Raw genomic sequence first — 21,199 nt, 5'->3', positions numbered from 1 at the left:
GCGCTGATTTCTTCATAGTATGGCTCTCATCTAGGCGTATATTTGTTGAGAAATTTTGAAGACTTTTAGCATGGAATCCGATACCAATTCCAAAAGCTTTATAATTACACTTGTTTACAATGATTTTGCGACTGTGTTGTTAGAGGCTGTTTATTGCTAATTTTGGGTTGCTAAAACCGAAAATGATAGTAAAAATTTCCTAGCGCGTTGAATTTTTTTGTGTTGTAGTCAAGTAGTGTAGGCGTCTAACCATCACCATTTACTAATATGACAAAAATAGCTGCAGGTGTTGGAAAATTTTTGAACTCAAATTCTTATTCAGAACACCTCAAATACCTCCACTTACTAACCTCACCATTTACTAAAATGACAAAAAAAGTTATGGAAAATTTTTGAACTCAAATTCTTATTCAGGACATCTCAAATACCTCCACAGACCTCTAAGCACATCAGTCGCAAATTTTTTCTTCAGATTTGTTGATTAGTGTTATTATAAACCTTAAATATGTGTTCAAACAAATGGCATACATATATGCGAAATAACTTTATACTTGTAGTAATTTTAAAACACCGATGCCTTCGGCATTATGAGAACTTTTTCACTTAGTATGTATAGCAAGCGATTTCATAAATATATTGTATGAAGACATTATAGAATGTTTGTAAATGATTGCACTTTTTCACATAAGCAAATTGTTTGTTATTAAAGTACAGCTATTTGCGAAGTGCACTCGTACAACTCAAATCTGCATAGAATAAGTTAATCATAAAGCACCGGCGCCAGACGCCATTCATGCAACACAAATTTCAATTGCAGAAGCTACAAAAAAAACGAAAACATGTGAATTTGTTGCGCCGCTTTCAATCGTGGTAGCGCATTTCAAAGCCAAACACCAACAAAAATTTAGAAGCTTGCTTATATTTGTATAGATATATATATATATATATATATATATACAGACACGTAGTAGCTATGGCAGGTGGCCACATTCCCACGTACAACATCACACGACCAACACCACACCGCACCACCCACTTCAATGTTGTTTATATGTATGTATATATGCATTGCTGTATGTTTAGATTTCCCACACAAATTCTGATTGGGTGGTTGGGCGTCGAATTTACATTAATTGCCCTCCAAAAAGATGCGCGTAAATATTTGCCGTATGGAAAAAAAAACTCTTTTGAATATGAACACAAAAGCATTTACGTCAAAAATGTAATTTCCATCCTCATCAAACGGATATGCAAAGTTATGCTTGCAGCAGCCATACAATTCTGCAGAGTTCAGAAATTTTGCAAAATTTTACATTTAAATACGGGAAAATGCACCAACAAGCTTCTGGCTATAATCCAACAAAAAAGTGTGTATCTGAATAGTTGGCTGAGTTTTAGTAATACACTAAAGAGGAGCAGTTGGACCGACCAACTCCACTATTTCAAAATAAAAAACTGTAAAAAAGCTTTGGGGTTTGGGTTTTGAACGCTAAATAGTGTTCTAATTAAGCTAAGCAATATTCATTGCATGAGAAACGAAAAGCTGTGTTACAATTAGACAATAAAGAAAATTTTATTAAGAATGTTTTGAAACATAATTTTTTTTATTAAACAAGTATATATGTATTAGGGTGGTGCGAAAAAAATTTTTGTTTTGGCTTAGCCTGAGGCCAAAATTTTTAGATTATAAAAAAAGAAAATTAAAATAAAAAAAAAATTTTTAATATCTAGAGGCAACCAACTCACTTTTAAAGTAAATTTCGAGTTAAAATTTTTATTTCTTAAAAAGTTTTTGATGAGTATTCTAGAAGCTAAGGAGATTCCCCTTTCTGGCCAATTAAAAGTTATCAACTTTAAAAAATTGTTTGTGGTCATTATTGGAGTTGAAAAAAAGTTAAAATAAATTTTCAGTCAAAAACCGTCAAATTCAGTAATTTTTATATAAATGTGAAAAGTTAAAAAAAAAATAAATTTTGTGAAAAAAAATTTTAACTCGAAATTTATTTTAAAAGTTAAGTTAAAATTTTTTATAAAAATTTCTTTATTTATAATCTAAAAATTTTACCCTTAGGCTAAGCAAAAAAAAATTTTTGTTGTTTTTCGCTCCACCCTAATATGTAGATATGTATCTTAATCGCCAGTTGCTCAATTTCCGCTCTTACTCTTACCACTATCATGCCATAGTGGTCCAGTCATCAACTTGAATGGTGCGTTTTCTGCTGGGTTTTTAGAATTAGACATTTACAGCCTCAATATGTATGCATAAACCAGCGAAATTTCGCATACAAAATTATCATGTTGGAGTGAACTAAGCGCATATTTACATACCTACATAAAACGGCACACCAATAAGGCAATTGTTGATGATTTTGCCCCGAAATTAGGTCAACTTTTAAACAGAAAAGTTGACAACAGCTCGTCGATTTACACGCAAAATGATGGACATTGGCAAAAGCGTCTACTTCGGCAATAAAGTGGCAATGCTATTCGACCGTAAGGCGATGATTATTGATGGGTAATTTGTGGAAGTTGACCAACATAAGCTCTCATACCTATGCGCCTATGAGAAGCTATAATAAATTCGAGAGCGTTGAGATCGAAATATCGCTACGCTGTAAAAAATATGGTTTCAAGTAGAGTTTTATATAAATAGTTGATAAAAACTTTCACATTGTTTAGTGTTTGAATTATTCGCTCAGATCTTTTTTTTACAATATTGTTAACGTTTCAATGCACAGCATTTCATTCGTCATGAAAAAATTATTATAAAATATGCGAGAGATTTCAAATACTGAAACACAAACATAGAATTATTACCGATCTGCTGTTTTCAAGAAAACTCCATTACTTTGTTTATATTTCATTTTCACTAAACGTACTTTCGCAGTAAAGTATTCACGCTGTGCCCCCACGCTAAGAGCCACACACCCTTGTAAATGTTAGCGAGCAGCAAATTGTGTTCATTTTAGTCACCAGTGCACAACAAATTAGCGTAAAAATTGTTGTTAGAAGAAAATTCATGTCATCTGCTTCGTTACATTCATGCACAAAAGTATTCGTACATTTCATTGCTCACAATATTTATATATATGGTATTACTTAACGTACTGTTATTAATAATAAATATTCAAATAACAAAACCAATCAATTTCCCTGCGAAAATTCAAAATTGGCAATTTTTTTTATTGAAATGAGTTACATTTTGATTGACTAAAACAATTGGCCATGTGACACAATTCCCTTTGACACTTCTAATACACAATGAGAAAAAATTGGCAATAGATAAGTTTTCGTTTTGTTCTTTTTTTGTGTTTTTGTGTTGTCTTTGGATTTCGGTTTTCTAATTTTCTTTAATTTTTTAAGAAAACTTGTTTCAATTTATGAGATTTACAGTCTCACTTAAGTTATTTTCTGTTAGTTACAGCACACTGACCAATTTATGGTGCACATAGTTACAATACAGTACACACTTATTAGTATTCGTACAGTGTCAATTATGCTTCGGTATAAAGGTTGCACAAAGAAAAGCACATTTCCCAACGCAGAGCTTAGGTGAAGACTTGCAACCTTTTTAAATATTTATAAAGCTTAGTATAGCTCTTACAAATAGTAATTTTGAAACAAAGTAAACCAACTTTTCCTTTTAAGCTTAATTAAATCATAATCAGCTTAAGTATTTCGGCATAGGGCAACCTTTTGTCAATTTCACTGCAGAATTTTTTCAATTTCTATTAACAGTCCACTTTTTAGAGCCTAGGAAACCATTTGGCCAATTACAAACAAAAAATGTCACCACTACAGCTTCCTACTTTTCAGCTACAATCCAATACATCAGATGAATTGACTTAAGATTTAGATATAATAAAGCAGAATTTCTAGTAAAATGATAACACACACATATTTTTTACTAAAAATAAGCGAAAACATAACTTTTGCTTTAAAAAAATTTAAAATCGTATAAGCGCCACTAAAAGTATGTCGCTCTAATAAATGCGCACAGTTCAATAAAGCATAACAGAGCAAAGAAAATGCATAATTTATTGACTCGAAATCCGTTCATTCGTTTAAAACCACCGAAATTCTCCCGTTTACCCGCTCGCACGTTCGCACTGCACAGCGTTGTATTTCCACTCAAACACCAACACCAATACAAACAAATAGAGAAATAGACAGACTGCACGGCACATATTTACAACACAGGCACGGCACTTAAGCTATTATACAATTCAGTTGTTCACTTTTTACATTTAGTTTCCTCTTCCTTTTAGTCGATTGATTTGCCATATTTTCCCGTAAATTTTCCTTTTGTGTACCCCACATTTGGTTTTCATTTCTGGTATATTTGATTCCACTTAATATTTTGATTGCGTTCGATTTCGATTTTTCTTTATTTTTGCTTTTATTTCCTTCGTTTATTGGTCTGTGCTCCTCCTTCTCTTTTCTCTTTTGTCTCTTCTATTGCCAAATTTTTTCTTAACGCAGAGATGTGTGCAGATATTGAAATCATCACGTCAAATCAGTATGACGGTGCGCTCACCACCGACGCTCAACTCCCACGCGCCACTACATGGCTTCGGTCCACCCTCGTCGCGGGATCCCATGTACGCATCGATGGCGCCACTACTGCCACAATCGGCGGCCGGTTTACCGCCCGGAGCGACGATGATTGGCGGCGGTGGTCTACCATTTCGTCAGACATGTTCCTGGATGGACCGACATGGTCGTCCCGCTTCGCCACCCATGGAGTATGGTGGACGGCATACCGATCGTCGTGAACGGTAAGTTCGTTGTACCGAAATATAAGCATATTCTATTTAATTACTATCTCAAAACTAACGCAATTACTTAGAATTCGACGCGTAGAGCTGCTCATTGAACCGGGCCAGTCGTTGGGCCTCATGATACGCGGCGGCGTTGAATACGGCCTTGGCATCTTCGTCACCGGCGTTGATAAGGACAGTGTCGCAGATCGTGCTGGCCTCATGGTCGGCGACGAGATACTCGAGGTCAATGGTCAGTCATTTCTCGACGTGACCCATGACGAGGCGGTTAGTCAGCTGAAATACCATAAACGTATGTCGCTTGTGATACGTGATGTTGGTAAAGTGCCACACTCCTGTACATCTATTGAGATGGAGCCTTGGGACGCGTATAGTCCGACGGGGACCAGGTGGGTGATTGCTTTAAATAAATATATATACTTGTATATATATATATAAACAGTTGAATTGAATTTGGAATTTTGTTTGCAGAGCTCGTCGAAAAGGTCAAATAACCGCTATGGTGGAGGAGAAGGCACGCTCTCTCCTGCCACGCCATCAATTCGCAAGTCTCTCGTATTATATCGCCGAATATGCTGCGAGAGCGATGACCATAGATGCCTTTGTTGCCGTCTTATTAGAAATGTTAGACACATATGAGAAAGTGAGTCTGTGTTACTTGAGCACTTTTTCGCATCAAACTATTTGCAAGCATATTCTCACAGTGCTGTTCGTGCTCACTAATTGAAATCTCTCTTCCAATAGCATACGTTAGTGACGGAACTACGCGAACTTATATATCCAGAGGATCGTACGAGATACGATGAGCTTGTTTATCGTAGAGAACGTGATCCGTATAGCGTGGAGAGGCACAGGGTGAGTTCACATTTTTCTACTACTAATAGTCTGGCTTTTAGAAACATAACTTTTACTACCTACCTAACTTAAAAGCTTTGTTAAGTCGAGCTCAACTCACTCTTTAGCGACTATGAGATCTTTTAAAGATATCTCTTTTTGGTTTCAAATAAACCAAATGATTTAGTGATTATTTCTATAAACCTCGGGTTGTTCGGCTGCCTGACAGGGTGCTTTTATTAAGAAATTTAATTTTTTCACCTGTAGAGAACAGCTGTTACTAAACTTTGCTTGTGTTATAGCAAGCATGAAGTATTTCTTTAAAAATCATTGCTCGAAAGGGATGTTGCTGTTAATACCATTGTAGATTTTAAGTTGAGTTTCTTCAATTCTGCCATTAGGAATGCTGTTATAGTCCAATCTGAATATACATTGCTATTTTACCTCTCTTTCTACCACTCTCTTCGTTTCTATAGCGTAAAGGAGAAACCGCACGTGATTTACCGGTAAGCTTTTTAGAAGATTTATTCTACGACACAGACACTATTTACTATTAGATACCCAAAGGTCTTTAAGTGTTTTCTTCTGACTATACAAAAAAAAAAAAAAAAAAAAAAATTTATAAAAAATTAAGCAAAAAAAAATCGTCATGAAATTAACTTTATGCTCTGAACGTTATTATTATTAGCAATATACTATTAGCCCGTATACGTATACAAAAGTACTCTATACACATACATAAATTAACACAAATACTCACACATACTTATATGTATGTCAATGCTTTCTGATTACTTATTATATACTAACACCAACTAATTGTGTAATTTAATAAAAGGCATGTTAACTATACTTGTTGTTGTAATGTAATTGTTGTATTAAACAAAAGTTGTATCAATAAACTATAATTGTATGTGTAATAAGTATTGAACAGTTATAATATACATATATATTATTTTAACTTTGAAAGTGTTATCGATTTAATTATGATTTCCTTACACTGTAACGTATCTGCCAAATACTCTATTTATATATATAATTTATAAAAAATTTTATTGTTATTGTTTGTTAAGAAGAAGTGCAGAAAAATGCTGTAGTTGTTATAGCTTTTCTATTACTTTCCACATTTTAAATACAAAATATAAAAACAAAATTAAACTACACAGCCTTAAAAAGTCTGACAGAATCATGAAGAAGAACACACAAAAGACAATAATGCAGACAAATCATAAAAGCATACAAGCAAAACCGGAAAAAAGAAACAATATATATAAAAACTTAACATATGGCTTTAGTTTTATTACAATGTACACTTTATAAACTTATTACTACAGCAAACACATACACATATACGAAGTGTATAATTTTTCACAAACTTTTGTTCACACTTCTTAAAAAATACAATAACTCATAAACTGTAGCAAATGTACTAAACTTAATATGCCTTAAGCGCTTAGCCAGCGAGCAAAGCGTACATTGTCAAAGAACTAATTAAGCTCGGCCGCAAGCCCAGCTGCATTGGTCTTACATATGAAATTATTTAATGAAATATTAATTATAAAAAAAAATGGAATCTCAAGCAGTTATCAAACGTTATAACTATACGAAATACAAGCAAACAAAATATTCAATAAAGCTATGCAAATTTAAAGACGCCAACAATGAGTTTGAACAGTCATTGAAGAATACTCGTATATTTAAATTCGCGCTCATATTAAATAATAACACACATTTAAGTACTCTAACTTGATTAAGTAAATATTTTACCCACTTCTGTTACGCTAATACTGCGCTTGTTGAGTTTGGCATTAGCAACTGCCTTACTGACATCACAATGGCGTAAGTTTTGCAGACGTCGGCACAAGCGCTAAAATGACGTCATCTTGCAGTGTGGAGTATATTGTCATGCTATTTGTTTTTCTAACTTAATACTAAATGTGCAGCGGTGATTCACAAGTAATCGAAAATTTCGAAAATGTTTCGCGCTATTTGCAGCACAGGCAGCGCATATTTTATAGTTCGAATGTCAATTTTTGGTTTTTAGCTTAAAGGGTATAAGAAATATAAGAATTTATTAGTTTTCTAGAACTCACTAAAATAAATAGTTAATTGAAAATTTTTAAAAGCGAAAATATCAAGGGTAATAGCAAAGCACTTAAATTTTTTTTAAACTTTATGACCAATGCATTTCATCTTTTTATAATTTGTATCTTAATCGCAGTATCAGCCTACTACTACTTCTACTGCAGCAAGCTCTTTGCCATTTAAAACTCACATTTTTTTAAGCAGGCATATCGAAAAGCACTTAAAAGTTTATGCACAAAAAGTTTTTACTAAATTGATAAATGGGAAGATGCTGTTAAGACACTTTAGAATTAAACTTTATGTGCACACACATTTGGATCGTTGCTTGTCCAAAGTTTTGTAATAACGGGCAGCACTTACTTGAATGGGAAGTTATAGGAATGTGAAAAAAATTTTTTGGTGCGATCAATAGTTAAAGTTCGATATACTTTGAACCCAATCACCAACAGTAACTACTAAAATAAAGCACTTTTTAAAGAAAATGGCTGTCTTAGTCAGAAAAATAAAAAATATCGTATAAACCAATTATATGCATCAGAATTATGTTACTGATACGTAGCTCGTCTTTTATATATCAGGTTTTGGCAACCCTAGGGTTGCAATCTGGCAACTCCCAACTTTATCAAAAAGTTTGACAGAACGCATGTTTTGGAGATAGCTCAATCAGTGCGCCAAAAGTGCTACGAGAAATGGTTTTACACAAAGCAAAAACGAATAGAACTTAATTTCGTTAATTAATATTTGTTTTTGTACTCTAATCCCGAAATATAAAAGGCAAACTACGTGTAGGTATGTTTTTAGTTTAGGTCCGATTAGAAAGTTAATAACAGTTAGAAGAGTTACATATTGATTCGGTCTAACGATTATTTCATTGAGTATTATTTGGTAAAATATGACTACATTTCATTAAAAATAATAACAACAATTTCATATTTAAATTTATCACTACTCATGTAAAATAATTCCTCTGCAATCACTCACAGTCTATGCACTCACTAATGTAAAATTTATGTCAACACCGCAAATATAAAAATTGGCAAATAAAAATGCATTCCCCTGCACCAGCAATTCACCAGCATAACATAATTTACGTATACGAAATTTATGCCCTCAATAACACCACGAAAACTTTGAGTAACCCAACCAAATGCACCGGTCACATTATGTTTTCTGTGATAATCAAATTGTATTTAGTGCCACCACCATAAATAATCACCTCCATACATACAAGCATACACACTGTGTACACCCCAAAAACGCTGTCCGCTTTCTTCTGCACACTCTCCTACTTTCTGTAGAGATTTAATGCCGCAAACTACGCCACAAATTAAATTTATGAAAAAATATGTAAAATTTAAAGCAAATTCTTGACATACGTACATACAAACGTATTTATATACAGATTACATACATACATATGTATGCGGGCAATTAGGTCGGGGCACTGACAGCCTCCACTCAGTTTCGTATATGCTTTTGTACATACACTACTTGAATTGCCTTACATATCTACAGGTAACCGATGTTGACATGGAAGTAAGCGCGGCCACCGGACGCAGTCCATCGTCAGACTCCGGGCTGGGCATGACAGTGTCGGACATGAAAAATCGGTACAGCAATTAATGAAAACGAAACGCAAAACACAAAAATAAAATATATATTTCAACAACGAAATGTATTCTTTCCTTCTATTCCATTCTCTCTATTGCTTGCTCCTTTTGGATTGCGTATTCCTTGAAAACTTCACATCTTTTGTATTTTTTGATTTTTCTCAACTGTATGAATGCTGGGCTCGCCTGCATTCTGCCATGTGGTGACCTACATACATACATACGCACATGCGTTTGTATATATAGGCCAGCGCAACAATTGCCCTATCGCCCCATGTCTGCCGGTCCCGTCTTGCATCGCTCATCCCACTATTATCATCATCCAGCGTCATATCCACATCCGCATCCACCACCACATCATCATTCATCACTGCGTCATCTGGGCGGCTCAGCTGCAGCGGTGCAGCGCGAAAGGGAGCGAGAGGCGCGTTGCTTGGCCGCCGCCGCTGCGGCCAATACAAAAACAATCGGCGCCAATACGCCTAGCAAATTGCCGGCGCAACAGCAGAATCAGAAACAGCAACATCCACAGCATGCATCCTCATCATCATCGTCGTTGGCAACAAACAATCAATCAATCTATAAAACATATGCCACGGGCGATAATAACAACAAAACTGACAATCAGCATCAGGTGAAGCATAAATTTGAAATGAACAATTAACAAAAAACAAAAAAAAAAACAAAAACAGAAATTAACAAAAAGTTTTGCAAAAGTAGTAGAAATGCAAACGTAAGAGAAACTATTTAAACGCAAAACACTTACTGCTGTCTCTTTCTAACGCACTGCAAACCGCAAAGCATTGCAACACTGTAACGCTTTCAACTGCCAATCACCTCTCTTAGGCTAAGTGCATAGTGGCAACGCTAGCAACGCAGTGATTTCTTGAATTCATCAGCTTCCTTGCTTTGTAATATGGGAACCGCTATGCGCCTAGCCTTAACACACGCTCTTTGCTTTTACGTGCATACACTCGCTATCTTTCTCTTTCTCTCTCTCTCGGACATTTTTACACCTTTCACAAATGTGCAGCTTTTATTTAAAGAGTATATTTAGTTACTCTAAAATATTTCCGTGTTTGTCATTTTTTAAATCACACGCGTACAAAAATTTTACAGAGAAAGTTATAGATTTATATTAGGACATCTTTACTTACATATGTATTAAGCTACGTGCAATTAAAATTTGAAAAATTGACATTCGATTGCAGACAAAACTTTGTTTAACATAGAAAATCTATTTTCTTTGCCTAGGTGATGTGTTCTACGGAGCCCATTCATCTACTCCATTCCTTTTATTTTACTTTTTTTTTTATTTACAGTTAGACTCTACGTTTATGAGCAGACTAGGGCAGAGTAATAAAATTAAATAAAATTTAATAAAAATTTCTTGGTATAACAATTAAAAATCATTAAGTCCAATTTTGTTAAAAATTGTTTTGACTCAAAAATCTTTTGAATATACATAACTTTTTCAAATAAATAAAATAGCAAAGTGTTCTGTAATGCCATATAGTTTTGTTATATCAAATTGAAATATTATTGCAAGAAAACTTGATCAATTTGCCATTTGAAATAGAAAATCTCAAATATATATAAAATGTATTTAAATCATTTATTATATCAGTACACGCAGCTTTCAAGCGATCTTTCTCTTAAACGTAGCGTATTTGTATATAAACATATTTTTTTTTTACTGTTTACTTGTGTGTGTGTTAAAGTCGTTTATTTTCCCAATATTTTCTGAATGTCTGTATTCCAAACTAGAACTAATTAATATTGATACAATTTCAAAATAAAGCAATTATATCTTTTTTCTGTATTGGATGTTTCTCTTTCTTTTTGCAAAAATTCAATTATTTTAAGTGTATTTATATCTACAATATGCCTGGTGCTGAGAACTTCTTAAGAATAACCAAAATGTGTTCAGTAAAAAGTTCCCAGAGCCAACAGATTCCTAATCAGTGGTGTGTATGTGTGTTGTTATTGTTTCAGTTTGAAAACACAAACTGTTTGTTATCATAAAATTTCTCCTTTGTTCAAATACATTATTTTTCGTTGTCAATCATCTACTTATTTTTATGTCTCTAGGAATACGGCTGTGATGACCATAGGTCCCGTAGAGGCAGTGAAACTCAAATACCACACTCGGAATACGAACAAGATGCGGTGAGTAGCGAAGTACATTCCGACACACAATGAAAAATATACACACACTTGCTTACTCAACAACTTTTAGCTACACTTTACACAGCATTAAGGGGGAAGCATGTTCAAGACACAATAGGGTACTTATAATATAATGTGGGCGTGTAGACGCATATGTAAAGTTTTGAAAGGAAGTTTTTCAGAAAGCTTCGGAAAATATTAGATTATGAGAAACATGATGAAACTCAGCTTTGTGAAAAATAAATTTTAAGCAATTAAATATTAAACTAATCGTACGGGAGAAAATATTTATGAATATTTCTTAAGGATTAGTTTGAAATACATTACTGTGCCTATATGTATTCGTAAAAATATGAATTTGTGTTGAAATATATACTTTAAAGCCCATGCGCAACTATATTCCACATGGCAAGTATAAACACATTAGGGTGGACACCTCGTATATGTTCAAATGAGAGTTTGATTTTTTTTAAAAGTACTCATTTATTCAGCAATATTTATTTATTCCCATTCAAAGTAATCGTCCTCGGATATAATACACTTGTGTCAACGCTTTTTTCAATCCCCGCAGCACTACTGAAATGCGCTTTTCGGTATGGCCATCAGCTCTTTCTCCGTTGCTGACTTGATCTCATCAGTTGTGGCAAAACGCTTGCTTTTCATTGGTTTCTTCAGTTTTGGGGTTAGGAAAAAGTCGCAGGCAGCCAAATCTGCTGAATACGGTGGTTGAGGCATGATTACGGTTTTGTTTTTGGCCAAAAAATCACCCAGAAGCAGTGATGTGTGAGCTGGTGCATTATTGTGATGCAAAATCCACGATTTGTTATTCCACAATTCCAATCGTTGGAGCGGTATTGCAACTTCCTTATATCATTCCTTATTAACTGTACGACGTTTTGGCAGGAGCTCATGATCCACCACAGTAGTTGACTCCTGAGCGATACTAAGGCGATATAACTTCTGCTCAAAATTTAGCAAAAAAAGTCAAAAATCGAAGAGCTCACAAACACGTGACTAACCTTTTCTGTTGTCAAAATCAAACTACTAATCGAACTTGGCTCCTAATGCAAGCACATGATAAACATATGTGTCCGATTATAACAAAAACAAAATATCGATAAACGAATGTACACGCGAAATATCAAAATTCACCTTTTCCTTTGAACACACTTCGTACTCAAAAAATATCACGACAAAATTATAGTCGAAATGTTTGCTATAAAAAACTGCAAAACAGTTTGAAGATTTAAAAGGAAATATTTCTTTTTTTAATTTGAAATTATTAGGAAATAAAAATGCCCAGCAAACGGTAAGGTGCTCATGGTAGGTGCTTACCGATTATTAACTTTGGTGACAGACCCATTTAGCTTTCAACTTCATCAAATATACCACAGTACGCTTTTTTTCAAATAAAATCAACAATTTTATTGCGTCAATATTCACAAATTACCGTAAATATACAGATAAAAAATATTATGTTCACCAGCTGGTGGTGCAACCCTTAAATTCATATAACTTCTTAAAGTAGGTTAAGGACATATGGTCCTAGATCGTTTGTAATATATGCATGCATGGATGTATGTATTTCGCATATATGTATTGTATATAGTTTAATAATAGCGTACGTAAAATTAATTCTCCTCATTATCCTCAACACTTTGAAACGCTCACTGCACAACCGCACATTCGCCGCACTGCTCCTCACTACGTTTAGCGACTACGATTACTTCGATATTTCTTTTTTACACCGTCACTTGACACCCTTGCCATTCTCCAAGTGATTTCATTAATTACACCAATGAAAAGCATCAAGATTGTGGTACTAAGTTTGTTACTGTAGCGGTCGCAGTTTTACCGGCTGGTTAGGTGCGCTGTGCAAAGCCGCTTACATTTTCTCATGCAACGTCGGTCGGAACTCCTCCGCGCCACCCTGGTAACTTCGATTCGGATGCAATGCGCTTGTGGTGTTGATTATCTCATTGGTTGGCAAGTGATAGTCGCGCGGCGGCGTGTATGGGCGCACCAGGCGATGCCAGTTGTTCGGCGGGCTGCCGTTGGGTTCAAATTTCGGGCGCGGTATCCGCAATTGTTTGATTTCTGTTAAGTAAGATTCCATATCGTTGCTCTTCAGGTGTTTCTCTCTATGTGTGTATGTGTGTGAAGGTAATGCGAAGTGCTGCAATTGGAAGAGGAAGAACGTCAGTTTATTTAAAGATGTAATAAAGTCAAGTGTGATAAAACTAATTGCTTGAAAAAATAGCGTTTGATACTAAATTGAATTAGTATACAATTTAATTGCGATCGCACGATTTGAGCGTTTAAAAGTTACCAATTTTCTCTTTGCCACTTTTGGCTGCGGGGAAGCCAGAGCAATTAAGTATATAAATTGCTAGTGATTTTAATAATTTTTATACACAAAATTTAAAAAAATATGTAATAACTTCCATTGTAAATGGAATTAAACATTGATTTCTTTGTGTGCAGTGTCGAAATTTTTTCAGATTTTTTCGTAAAAATTGCGCCAATTTCTATTGTGTGATATCAATCAACCGGCCAAAGTCGTTCATAGCGCTAGGCGGTCACTTAAATATACGCCTGACCTTCTCAAAAAAAAAATTCTGTATTTCATCCCGGTAGTGTATATGATATATTGACAAAAAGCTTACGAAAGCCTTTGAGCACTACGATTGTTGATTTGAACGATAGCAAATCGGACTCAGAAGCTGTGATTCCGTTGTATAATAAAGAGAAGTGTTCGAGCGTGATAGTTGAAAACTGAAAAAACTTATTAAAATGCCAGTAAATATGTGTTTGATAACTGAGATTATTACAGTTTTTTAAAGAAAAACTGCAATTATTTGCTGTTCACGTTGAAATCGCGGCAGAAATAGCTGTCAGGCAGGCAATTATAAATCAAAATGTGGACACACATACAAAAGTCGCAAAGCAGCAAGAAAAGCGTGTGTTAACAACAGCTACGTGTGTGCATGCTATATGCATATATGCATACATATTAGGGTGGGGCGAAAAAAAAATTATTATTTTTCCTTAGCCTGAGGGTAAAATCTGTAGATTATAAAAAAATAAAATTTTTGGAAAACAATTTTTTTTAACATCTAGAGGCTCACTTTTAAAGTAAATTTTCGAGTTAAAATTTTTATTTTGTAAAAAAATTTTGATAAATGTTCTAGAAGCTGTGGAGCGTCCTCTTTCTGGCCAAATAAAAGTTATCACCTTTTGTGGTCATTATTGGAGTTTTAAAAAAGTCTTAAACGACAACATGCTTTCCTTAAGCGTTAAAATAAAATGTGAGTCAAAAATCGTAAAATTCGGTAATTTTTATATAAATGTAAAGAGTTTAAACCAAAAATAAATTTTTTTTGGACAAAAAAAATCTTGTCCAAAAAAATTTTTACTCGAAATTTACTTTTAAAGTGAGTTAGTGCCGCCTCTAGTATTAAAAAAAAAGTTTTTGTCCAAAAACTTTATTTTTTTATAATCTACAGATTTTACCCTCAGGCTAAACAAAATACACATTCGCTCCACCCTAATACATATGTACATAAATATGTTTACGTAGTTGTCTGGTTGCGAAGAGACGTGAAACGTGCGCTTTTGCGCACTACCCAACTGGAAACCGAGGCAACTCCCCTGTTAATGTGCCATTTAAAATGTGTTAAATGCAACGAATGAAAAGTGAAAGTAAAACAGCGGTTAGCGACAACAGCTACTACAACAACATCAGCAACAGCAACAGCAACAAAAGTAGGCAAACAGAAACCGAATATAAAAATAGAAATACATGGAAAACCGACAAGTATGCGCTGGAAAAACTCAACAACAACAATAATATTAACAATAATAACAATAACAACAACAACTGCACGCAAGCAGAAAAACCAAACAGTTACGCTTTTGTGGGATTATATAGCTACAACAACCACCACAACAACAAATTGTTGCCGAAATTGTGGGCAGACAAACTGTCAACATGACATCAGCCGAAAAGCAGCCGGCAGCCAAACTGGACTGACTAACTGCCTGGTTGGCTTTTCCGGCTGCTTACAACGCAACAGCAAATAAAGCGACCGTTATGCGTTGCGACAGTGCAAAGTTTGAAACAGCATGTCACGGCACGACTATTGCTCGCCACGTAAACTGTACATTTGCACGCACATAATGCGCAAACGCCAGCCATAGCAGCGAGCAAACCGTTTAAGCAAACAACCAGCAATCATAAATACAAGCACAACAACAACATTAATAATAACTGCAAATAATGCTGGCAATTCCCGAAGCGACGCGCATATTGCACTTTGATTCACTTGCTGTGCAATTACATTAATTTCCGCCACCGCATTGGCGAGCCACGCAGTGACGCGGCAACTCTGTGGGCCAACGCTGCATGCAACATGCCAAAACAAAAGTAACAGCAACAACATTAAAGCGCGCAGTGTGCATATATTTGCTATTTATGACAACACTGCGTGTGTGTGTGTGTTTGTGCTCAACTGTTTTTGTTCGTGTTTGTGCTTGAGCGCATTCGCGCCATCTTCGCTCCCTTTGGTTGCTGGATGCCACTTTTCGGCGGCGTTGCGGAAAATCCATTGCAGCGATTTTCCGGTTCTTTCGAGCTTGGCCTGCCCACAGCTGGCAATTGCGCCACACCATTCCATTCCATTTCATTTCGTTTTGTTTCGTTTCTTATCGAACTGTTTTTCTAGCTGTCACTACATCGCGTAGCTGTTATGTTTATTGCTATTGCTGTTGCTGTTGTCGGCCAACACACACAATAAGGTTATAACATGTTTGGGTGTCCGCGACCAACATTGACTGGCGCGCGCGTGTACCAAGTTCAATGCAACGCCTTTTTTGGTCTCTTTCGTGCTTCAAAGTTCATCATCATCATCATTATGCAGCAGAAATCAAGCAAATTGAATTAAATGTGTCTGGCGGCCATTACAACTTTTTTTGTGTTTAGTTTGTTTACTTTTTATTTAAAGAAGCTGCTGGTGGGAAGGGTACTTGAAAACAGACTCAATCTATTTGTGGGCCATCGTATATAAGTATGCATGCTTGTAAGTATGTATGTGTGTGACCAGCTCTTTGTTGAAAGCATATACGAGGTGTGTTCAAGGGAATAGATGAATGTTGACTTTTCGTGGGCGGTGTACTCGTACATTCCATTAGCGATATTTTGTTTTTGTTATAATCGGACACATATGTTTAACATGTGCTTGCATTAGGAGCCAATTTCGATTAGTAGTTTGATTTTGACAACAGAAAAGGTTAGTCACGTGTTTGTGAGCTCTTCGATTTTTGACTTTTGAAAGAAATGTATCAAAGAATATGTATTAAATTTTGCGTTAAACATGGAATAAAGTGCTCCAGGACACTTGAAATGTTGACTGTGGCATACGGTGAATCCACTTTGTTGCAAAAAAGTGTTTATAAGTGTTACAAGCGCTTTACAGAAGGCCGAGCAGATGTTGATGACGATGAGCATACTGGAGGTGCGACCACGCCAACAAGCGAAGAAAACATCGAAACAGTGAAAAGAAATTTTATTCTTGAAAATCGTTGAATCACTATTAAGGAAGTTGCAAAGGATGTTGGCATATTAATCGGCTTATGCCATACATTTTTCTTGTATGATTTGGACACAAAATTTGTGGCAGCGAAGTTTGTTCTGCATCACGATAATGCACCAGCTCATACATCTACGCTTCTAGGTGATTTTTTGGCCAAAAACAAAACCGTAATCATGCCTCAACCACCGTATTCAGCAGATTTGGCTGCCTGCGACTTTTTCCTAATCCCAAAACTGAAGAAACCAATGAAAAGCAAGCGTTTTGCCACAACTGATGAGATCAAGTCAGCAACGAACAAAAAGTTGATGGCCATACCGAAAAGTGCATTTAAGAATTGGAAAAGGCGTTGGCACAAGTGTTTTATATCCGTGTGGGATTACTTTGAAAGAAACAAAATAGATATTGATGAATTAATAAGTGCTTTAAAAAAAAATCAAAATTCACATTTTCCTTTGAACACACCTCGTATGTACATACTTGTCTATAAGGGCCTTTTTGTTGCAAGCTTATATGCTTATATGTATGCATGTGTGTTTGTAATGTGAAAAGCAGCAAACAAATTGACAGGTGACCTCAATTACTCTATACTTAAAAGTTTGAAAAGTTAGAAGCCTTGCTGTAGTTGTGGCATGTTGGCGCTCAGCTGTTGGTCAGTAGAGATCAATGTGCCAGCGGCGCTCACTGAGCTGTAAAATATTTCAAGCATTCGAAGGGAATTAAAAAATGCATACAAATGAAAGTTCCATTACACATACATAAGCAAATATATATGAATATGTATGTAAATATGTAGTCAAGTGAGCAATCACATGTCCAACACTAGTAGTTAATTTTGAACGCCTCGACACTGATTATTCCTACTGACAGACTTTTGCTTTTATTTTTCTAAATTATTTAAAGCGGAGGAACGTATATTTTCTGGTGTGCGCTTTTCTCTTGTCACAAATTGATTTTTAAAGCTATTTTCATTTTTAATTATTTCTTCTTTAGTCATGCTTGGTGGAAAGAAACTTCTTATTAGCGGTAATTTCGATTTTGGTAGCTAAAACATAAAATATTATGACACGTGACAGTGAGCGCAAATCTGCATTTGCTTTGGCTTTGTAAAAATCTTATAGAAATATAATTTCAATCTCAGCAAACTTTCAAGATTTGAAAAATCACCTTTTGGCCGTCTTTCGTTACTCCAAATTCAAATAATATTTACAGTTTTAAATATGTCTACGAAATAAATTTAATCTCAGATATAACTGGTTGTATGTATATACGTATATATAATTTCTGCACCGGATTTTAGCCGATATTACTCATACCTCTTTAATACTCTTGTTTCACAGATTTTATCTAACATAATTTCAAAGTGCATATTACTTTCTGCAGCTGATCTCATAATAAAGAACGAACCTTTTACCCATTAATTAGACACTTGACTAAGCTTTTGCATATGCCCCGAGACAAATAGAGTGCCTTACGCACTTTAAGCCAACATCATTATCCTATATCCTTTATACTCTTGGTGGTCATACTTATACTCGAAGCTCAGAAGCATATTTTCCCGGCAATGCAAGTCAAACGAGCAATTAACTTTAAGCTTAGATGTCTAACATGCAATCTAAAAACTATACATACACAGGAAATTCTCAAAGTGAAAATATGAAAGGTAAACATAAACGTTTACACTCACACACAGTCACTTAAACGTTATTTAGCACATTTCGAATGAAAAATATCGCCTGTCAATCGTTTATCTCTGCAATCCATCAAATCAAACTGTCACAGTCATTTCACAACATTACACACTTTTTCTAATGAATTTGGTAAAAATCGGCCAAACCCATTTGCATTCGCGTCATTACATGCACACACGCACCAGCGTCTGCAACATAATTTATTGCGCCGACTCCAGCCAACTGTTGCGTTGACCACAGCGCCGCGTCGACCAGTCGCTTACGTGTATTTATGTGCATGTAAAGCATTGCTGACAGCGCTTGCCACAAAGAGTTCCGGGTTGCCTGCACTTATCGTGAGCGCGGCGCGAACAGTTGCGGTTACGATGGCGGCGCGACAGTGCCGACCCATTTATTGTGCCCACAAACGTCGCGCAAATTGTTCGTTTGCTCTTACGCTTTTGGTTCACGGCACCCACCGCTTCGCGCTTCGCGTTTTCGCTGAACGCGCTCGTGGCGACTCTCCGAACTGTGCGCGCCCAACGCGCGTCCCATTATTGACACAGTTTCAGAGACCAGTTTGGTCAACTCTCGGTGATGGCGCGGCGCAGACGTGTGGTGGCGCTGGTGTTGTAAGCTGACGCAGCTGGCGCACCGCAACGGCGGCAGCTGACTTTTGTAAGTGTGCGTTTTTGGTAGAAAACCAATAAATTTGACAGCGTAAATTTACTTGGAAGTGGGAAGAAAGACACATAAAAACCAAAACCACAAAAACAAACAAGAAAACAAGGAAAAAACTAGGTCATTAGTAAGCACAAATGGCCATAAGCGACCGCACAGTCAACCCGGTAGCGAGCGCGCAGTGCTCGTGCAAGCCAGCAAATCTCAAACGATCGCATTGCGTGTGGGAGCGCAGTTGTTGGAGAGCGGCTGCGCTGTGCAAGAGCAAAAAAGTACAAAAGAAAGTGCAAACGTTGGGTTAATTTTCCACCGAATGAGCGACCAACAGCGTCGGCAACACTGTCACATAGCTAAACACACATGAACATTACTGTAACTGTTGTTGTTTTTGTAATAAAGCGTGCACAGCTGCATGGTGGCACAGTGGCGAAACGAAAGACTCAAGCAACAAACTTTTCAACTATTGCGTCCGCCATTGCGATTGAAGTAAGAGAATGCAACAATTAATTAGTTGGTATTGCTTTTAGTTTTTTTTCTTGTTGTGTTTACATTGCTATCATTGCTCTTTAGCATATTTAACATTAGTTTTATATGAAGAGGAAGTGAATCGAAAACTGCAGGTGAGCGCTACTTCGTGCTGTTGTCGACAAAAGCAACTCCTTCCTATCGCCAAAAAAACGCCAATTAATATAAAATAATTATGAAAACAACCCGCAGATAAAGTCAAATTAAGTATGCATCACCTGGCATGCTTGCACTTATTGTCGCGCTACCTGCGCGTCCCCGCCAAGTTTGCCATATTTCACGCCAGTCACATGTGCACAATATCAATGAGTTTCTGCGTCGATTTTCTCGTTTCTTTTATTTTACTCTTTATTTTTTTCTTTTTGCCTTTTGAACACATAAAATTTGTCTTTTCACTTTTATTGCTCCATTGACCCAGAATTTTCCCTTCGTGAACTTGACTAGCACGATTTCCTAACGGCTGACCTTTGCTTATAAGCAAAAAAATAAAATTTCATTTACAGTTTATGTTGACAATTTACACCTTAGCGGCAGAATGTCATTGTGGCGACTCGGTGGTGTAAATGCTGCATGGCTGAATGTGTCAAGATTTCACTTTTCACCACACAACACAAGTTTTCTCCTTTCAATTTCTATACATTCGCCTATAAACTCCGTTAATGTATGTAAATATGTGAGTATGTGACTGTGTGAGTATATGAATGTCTTCCGCGTGCTGTTCGCGCATTATTGCCATTGCTGTTGCGGTTTTCGCGCTTTCAAATGCAAATTTCTTTATATTAATTTACATGACTATCATTTTTATTATTTTTGTTATATTCACTGTTAGTTTTCCCCTCGAGAAATTTGAGATAGTTTTTTATTAGCACAATTTCTATTATTAATTTTACCATATTTCTGTTAACATTTACATGCATTCAGCTACATACATATATACAAGTATACATATATATATATTGTATATATATATATATTATATTGAGCTTGTGTTATGACCATATTAATTCAACGTGAATGTGTTGCTATTGTATTTTCTAGACACAAATACAAAAGTACAAAAGCTCTATTGATCACCCATGCCCTTGACACACGGTGCTGATTTCTTTGCTCACATTTGATTTGTGTGTCATTTCTGCGGCGATTAGGGTCAATGGCTTATTGCATGGTGTCTATTTACAGTTCAATGTTTTGTTATTCATTAACTTTATTTTTATATTATTTATTTATTTGTAATTTGTGGCATTTTGTTTAGCTAT

General features: G+C 35.7%; 1 protein-coding gene across 1 annotated transcript in view; it reads left to right on the top strand.

Annotated features, from left to right (window-relative positions):
* The window catches only part of dysc (whirlin protein dyschronic), an 84,097-nt gene that overhangs the window by 32,500 nt on the left and 30,398 nt on the right, over positions 1-21,199 (top strand). Inside the window, exons 5-10 of the mRNA XM_036360832.2 lie at positions 4,483-4,778; positions 4,850-5,170; positions 5,253-5,424; positions 5,526-5,636; positions 6,092-6,121; positions 11,402-11,479. Coding sequence (XP_036216725.1) covers positions 4,483-4,778; positions 4,850-5,170; positions 5,253-5,424; positions 5,526-5,636; positions 6,092-6,121; positions 11,402-11,479 — 1,008 coding nt within the window. The remainder of the gene's footprint in view (positions 1-4,482; positions 4,779-4,849; positions 5,171-5,252; positions 5,425-5,525; positions 5,637-6,091; positions 6,122-11,401; positions 11,480-21,199) is intronic.

This window comes from Bactrocera oleae, chromosome 6 (genome assembly GCF_042242935.1).
Source record: "Bactrocera oleae isolate idBacOlea1 chromosome 6, idBacOlea1, whole genome shotgun sequence".
Classification (NCBI taxonomy): domain Eukaryota; kingdom Metazoa; phylum Arthropoda; class Insecta; order Diptera; family Tephritidae; genus Bactrocera; species Bactrocera oleae.
This window is presented reverse-complemented; position numbering and strand designations above follow the sequence as displayed.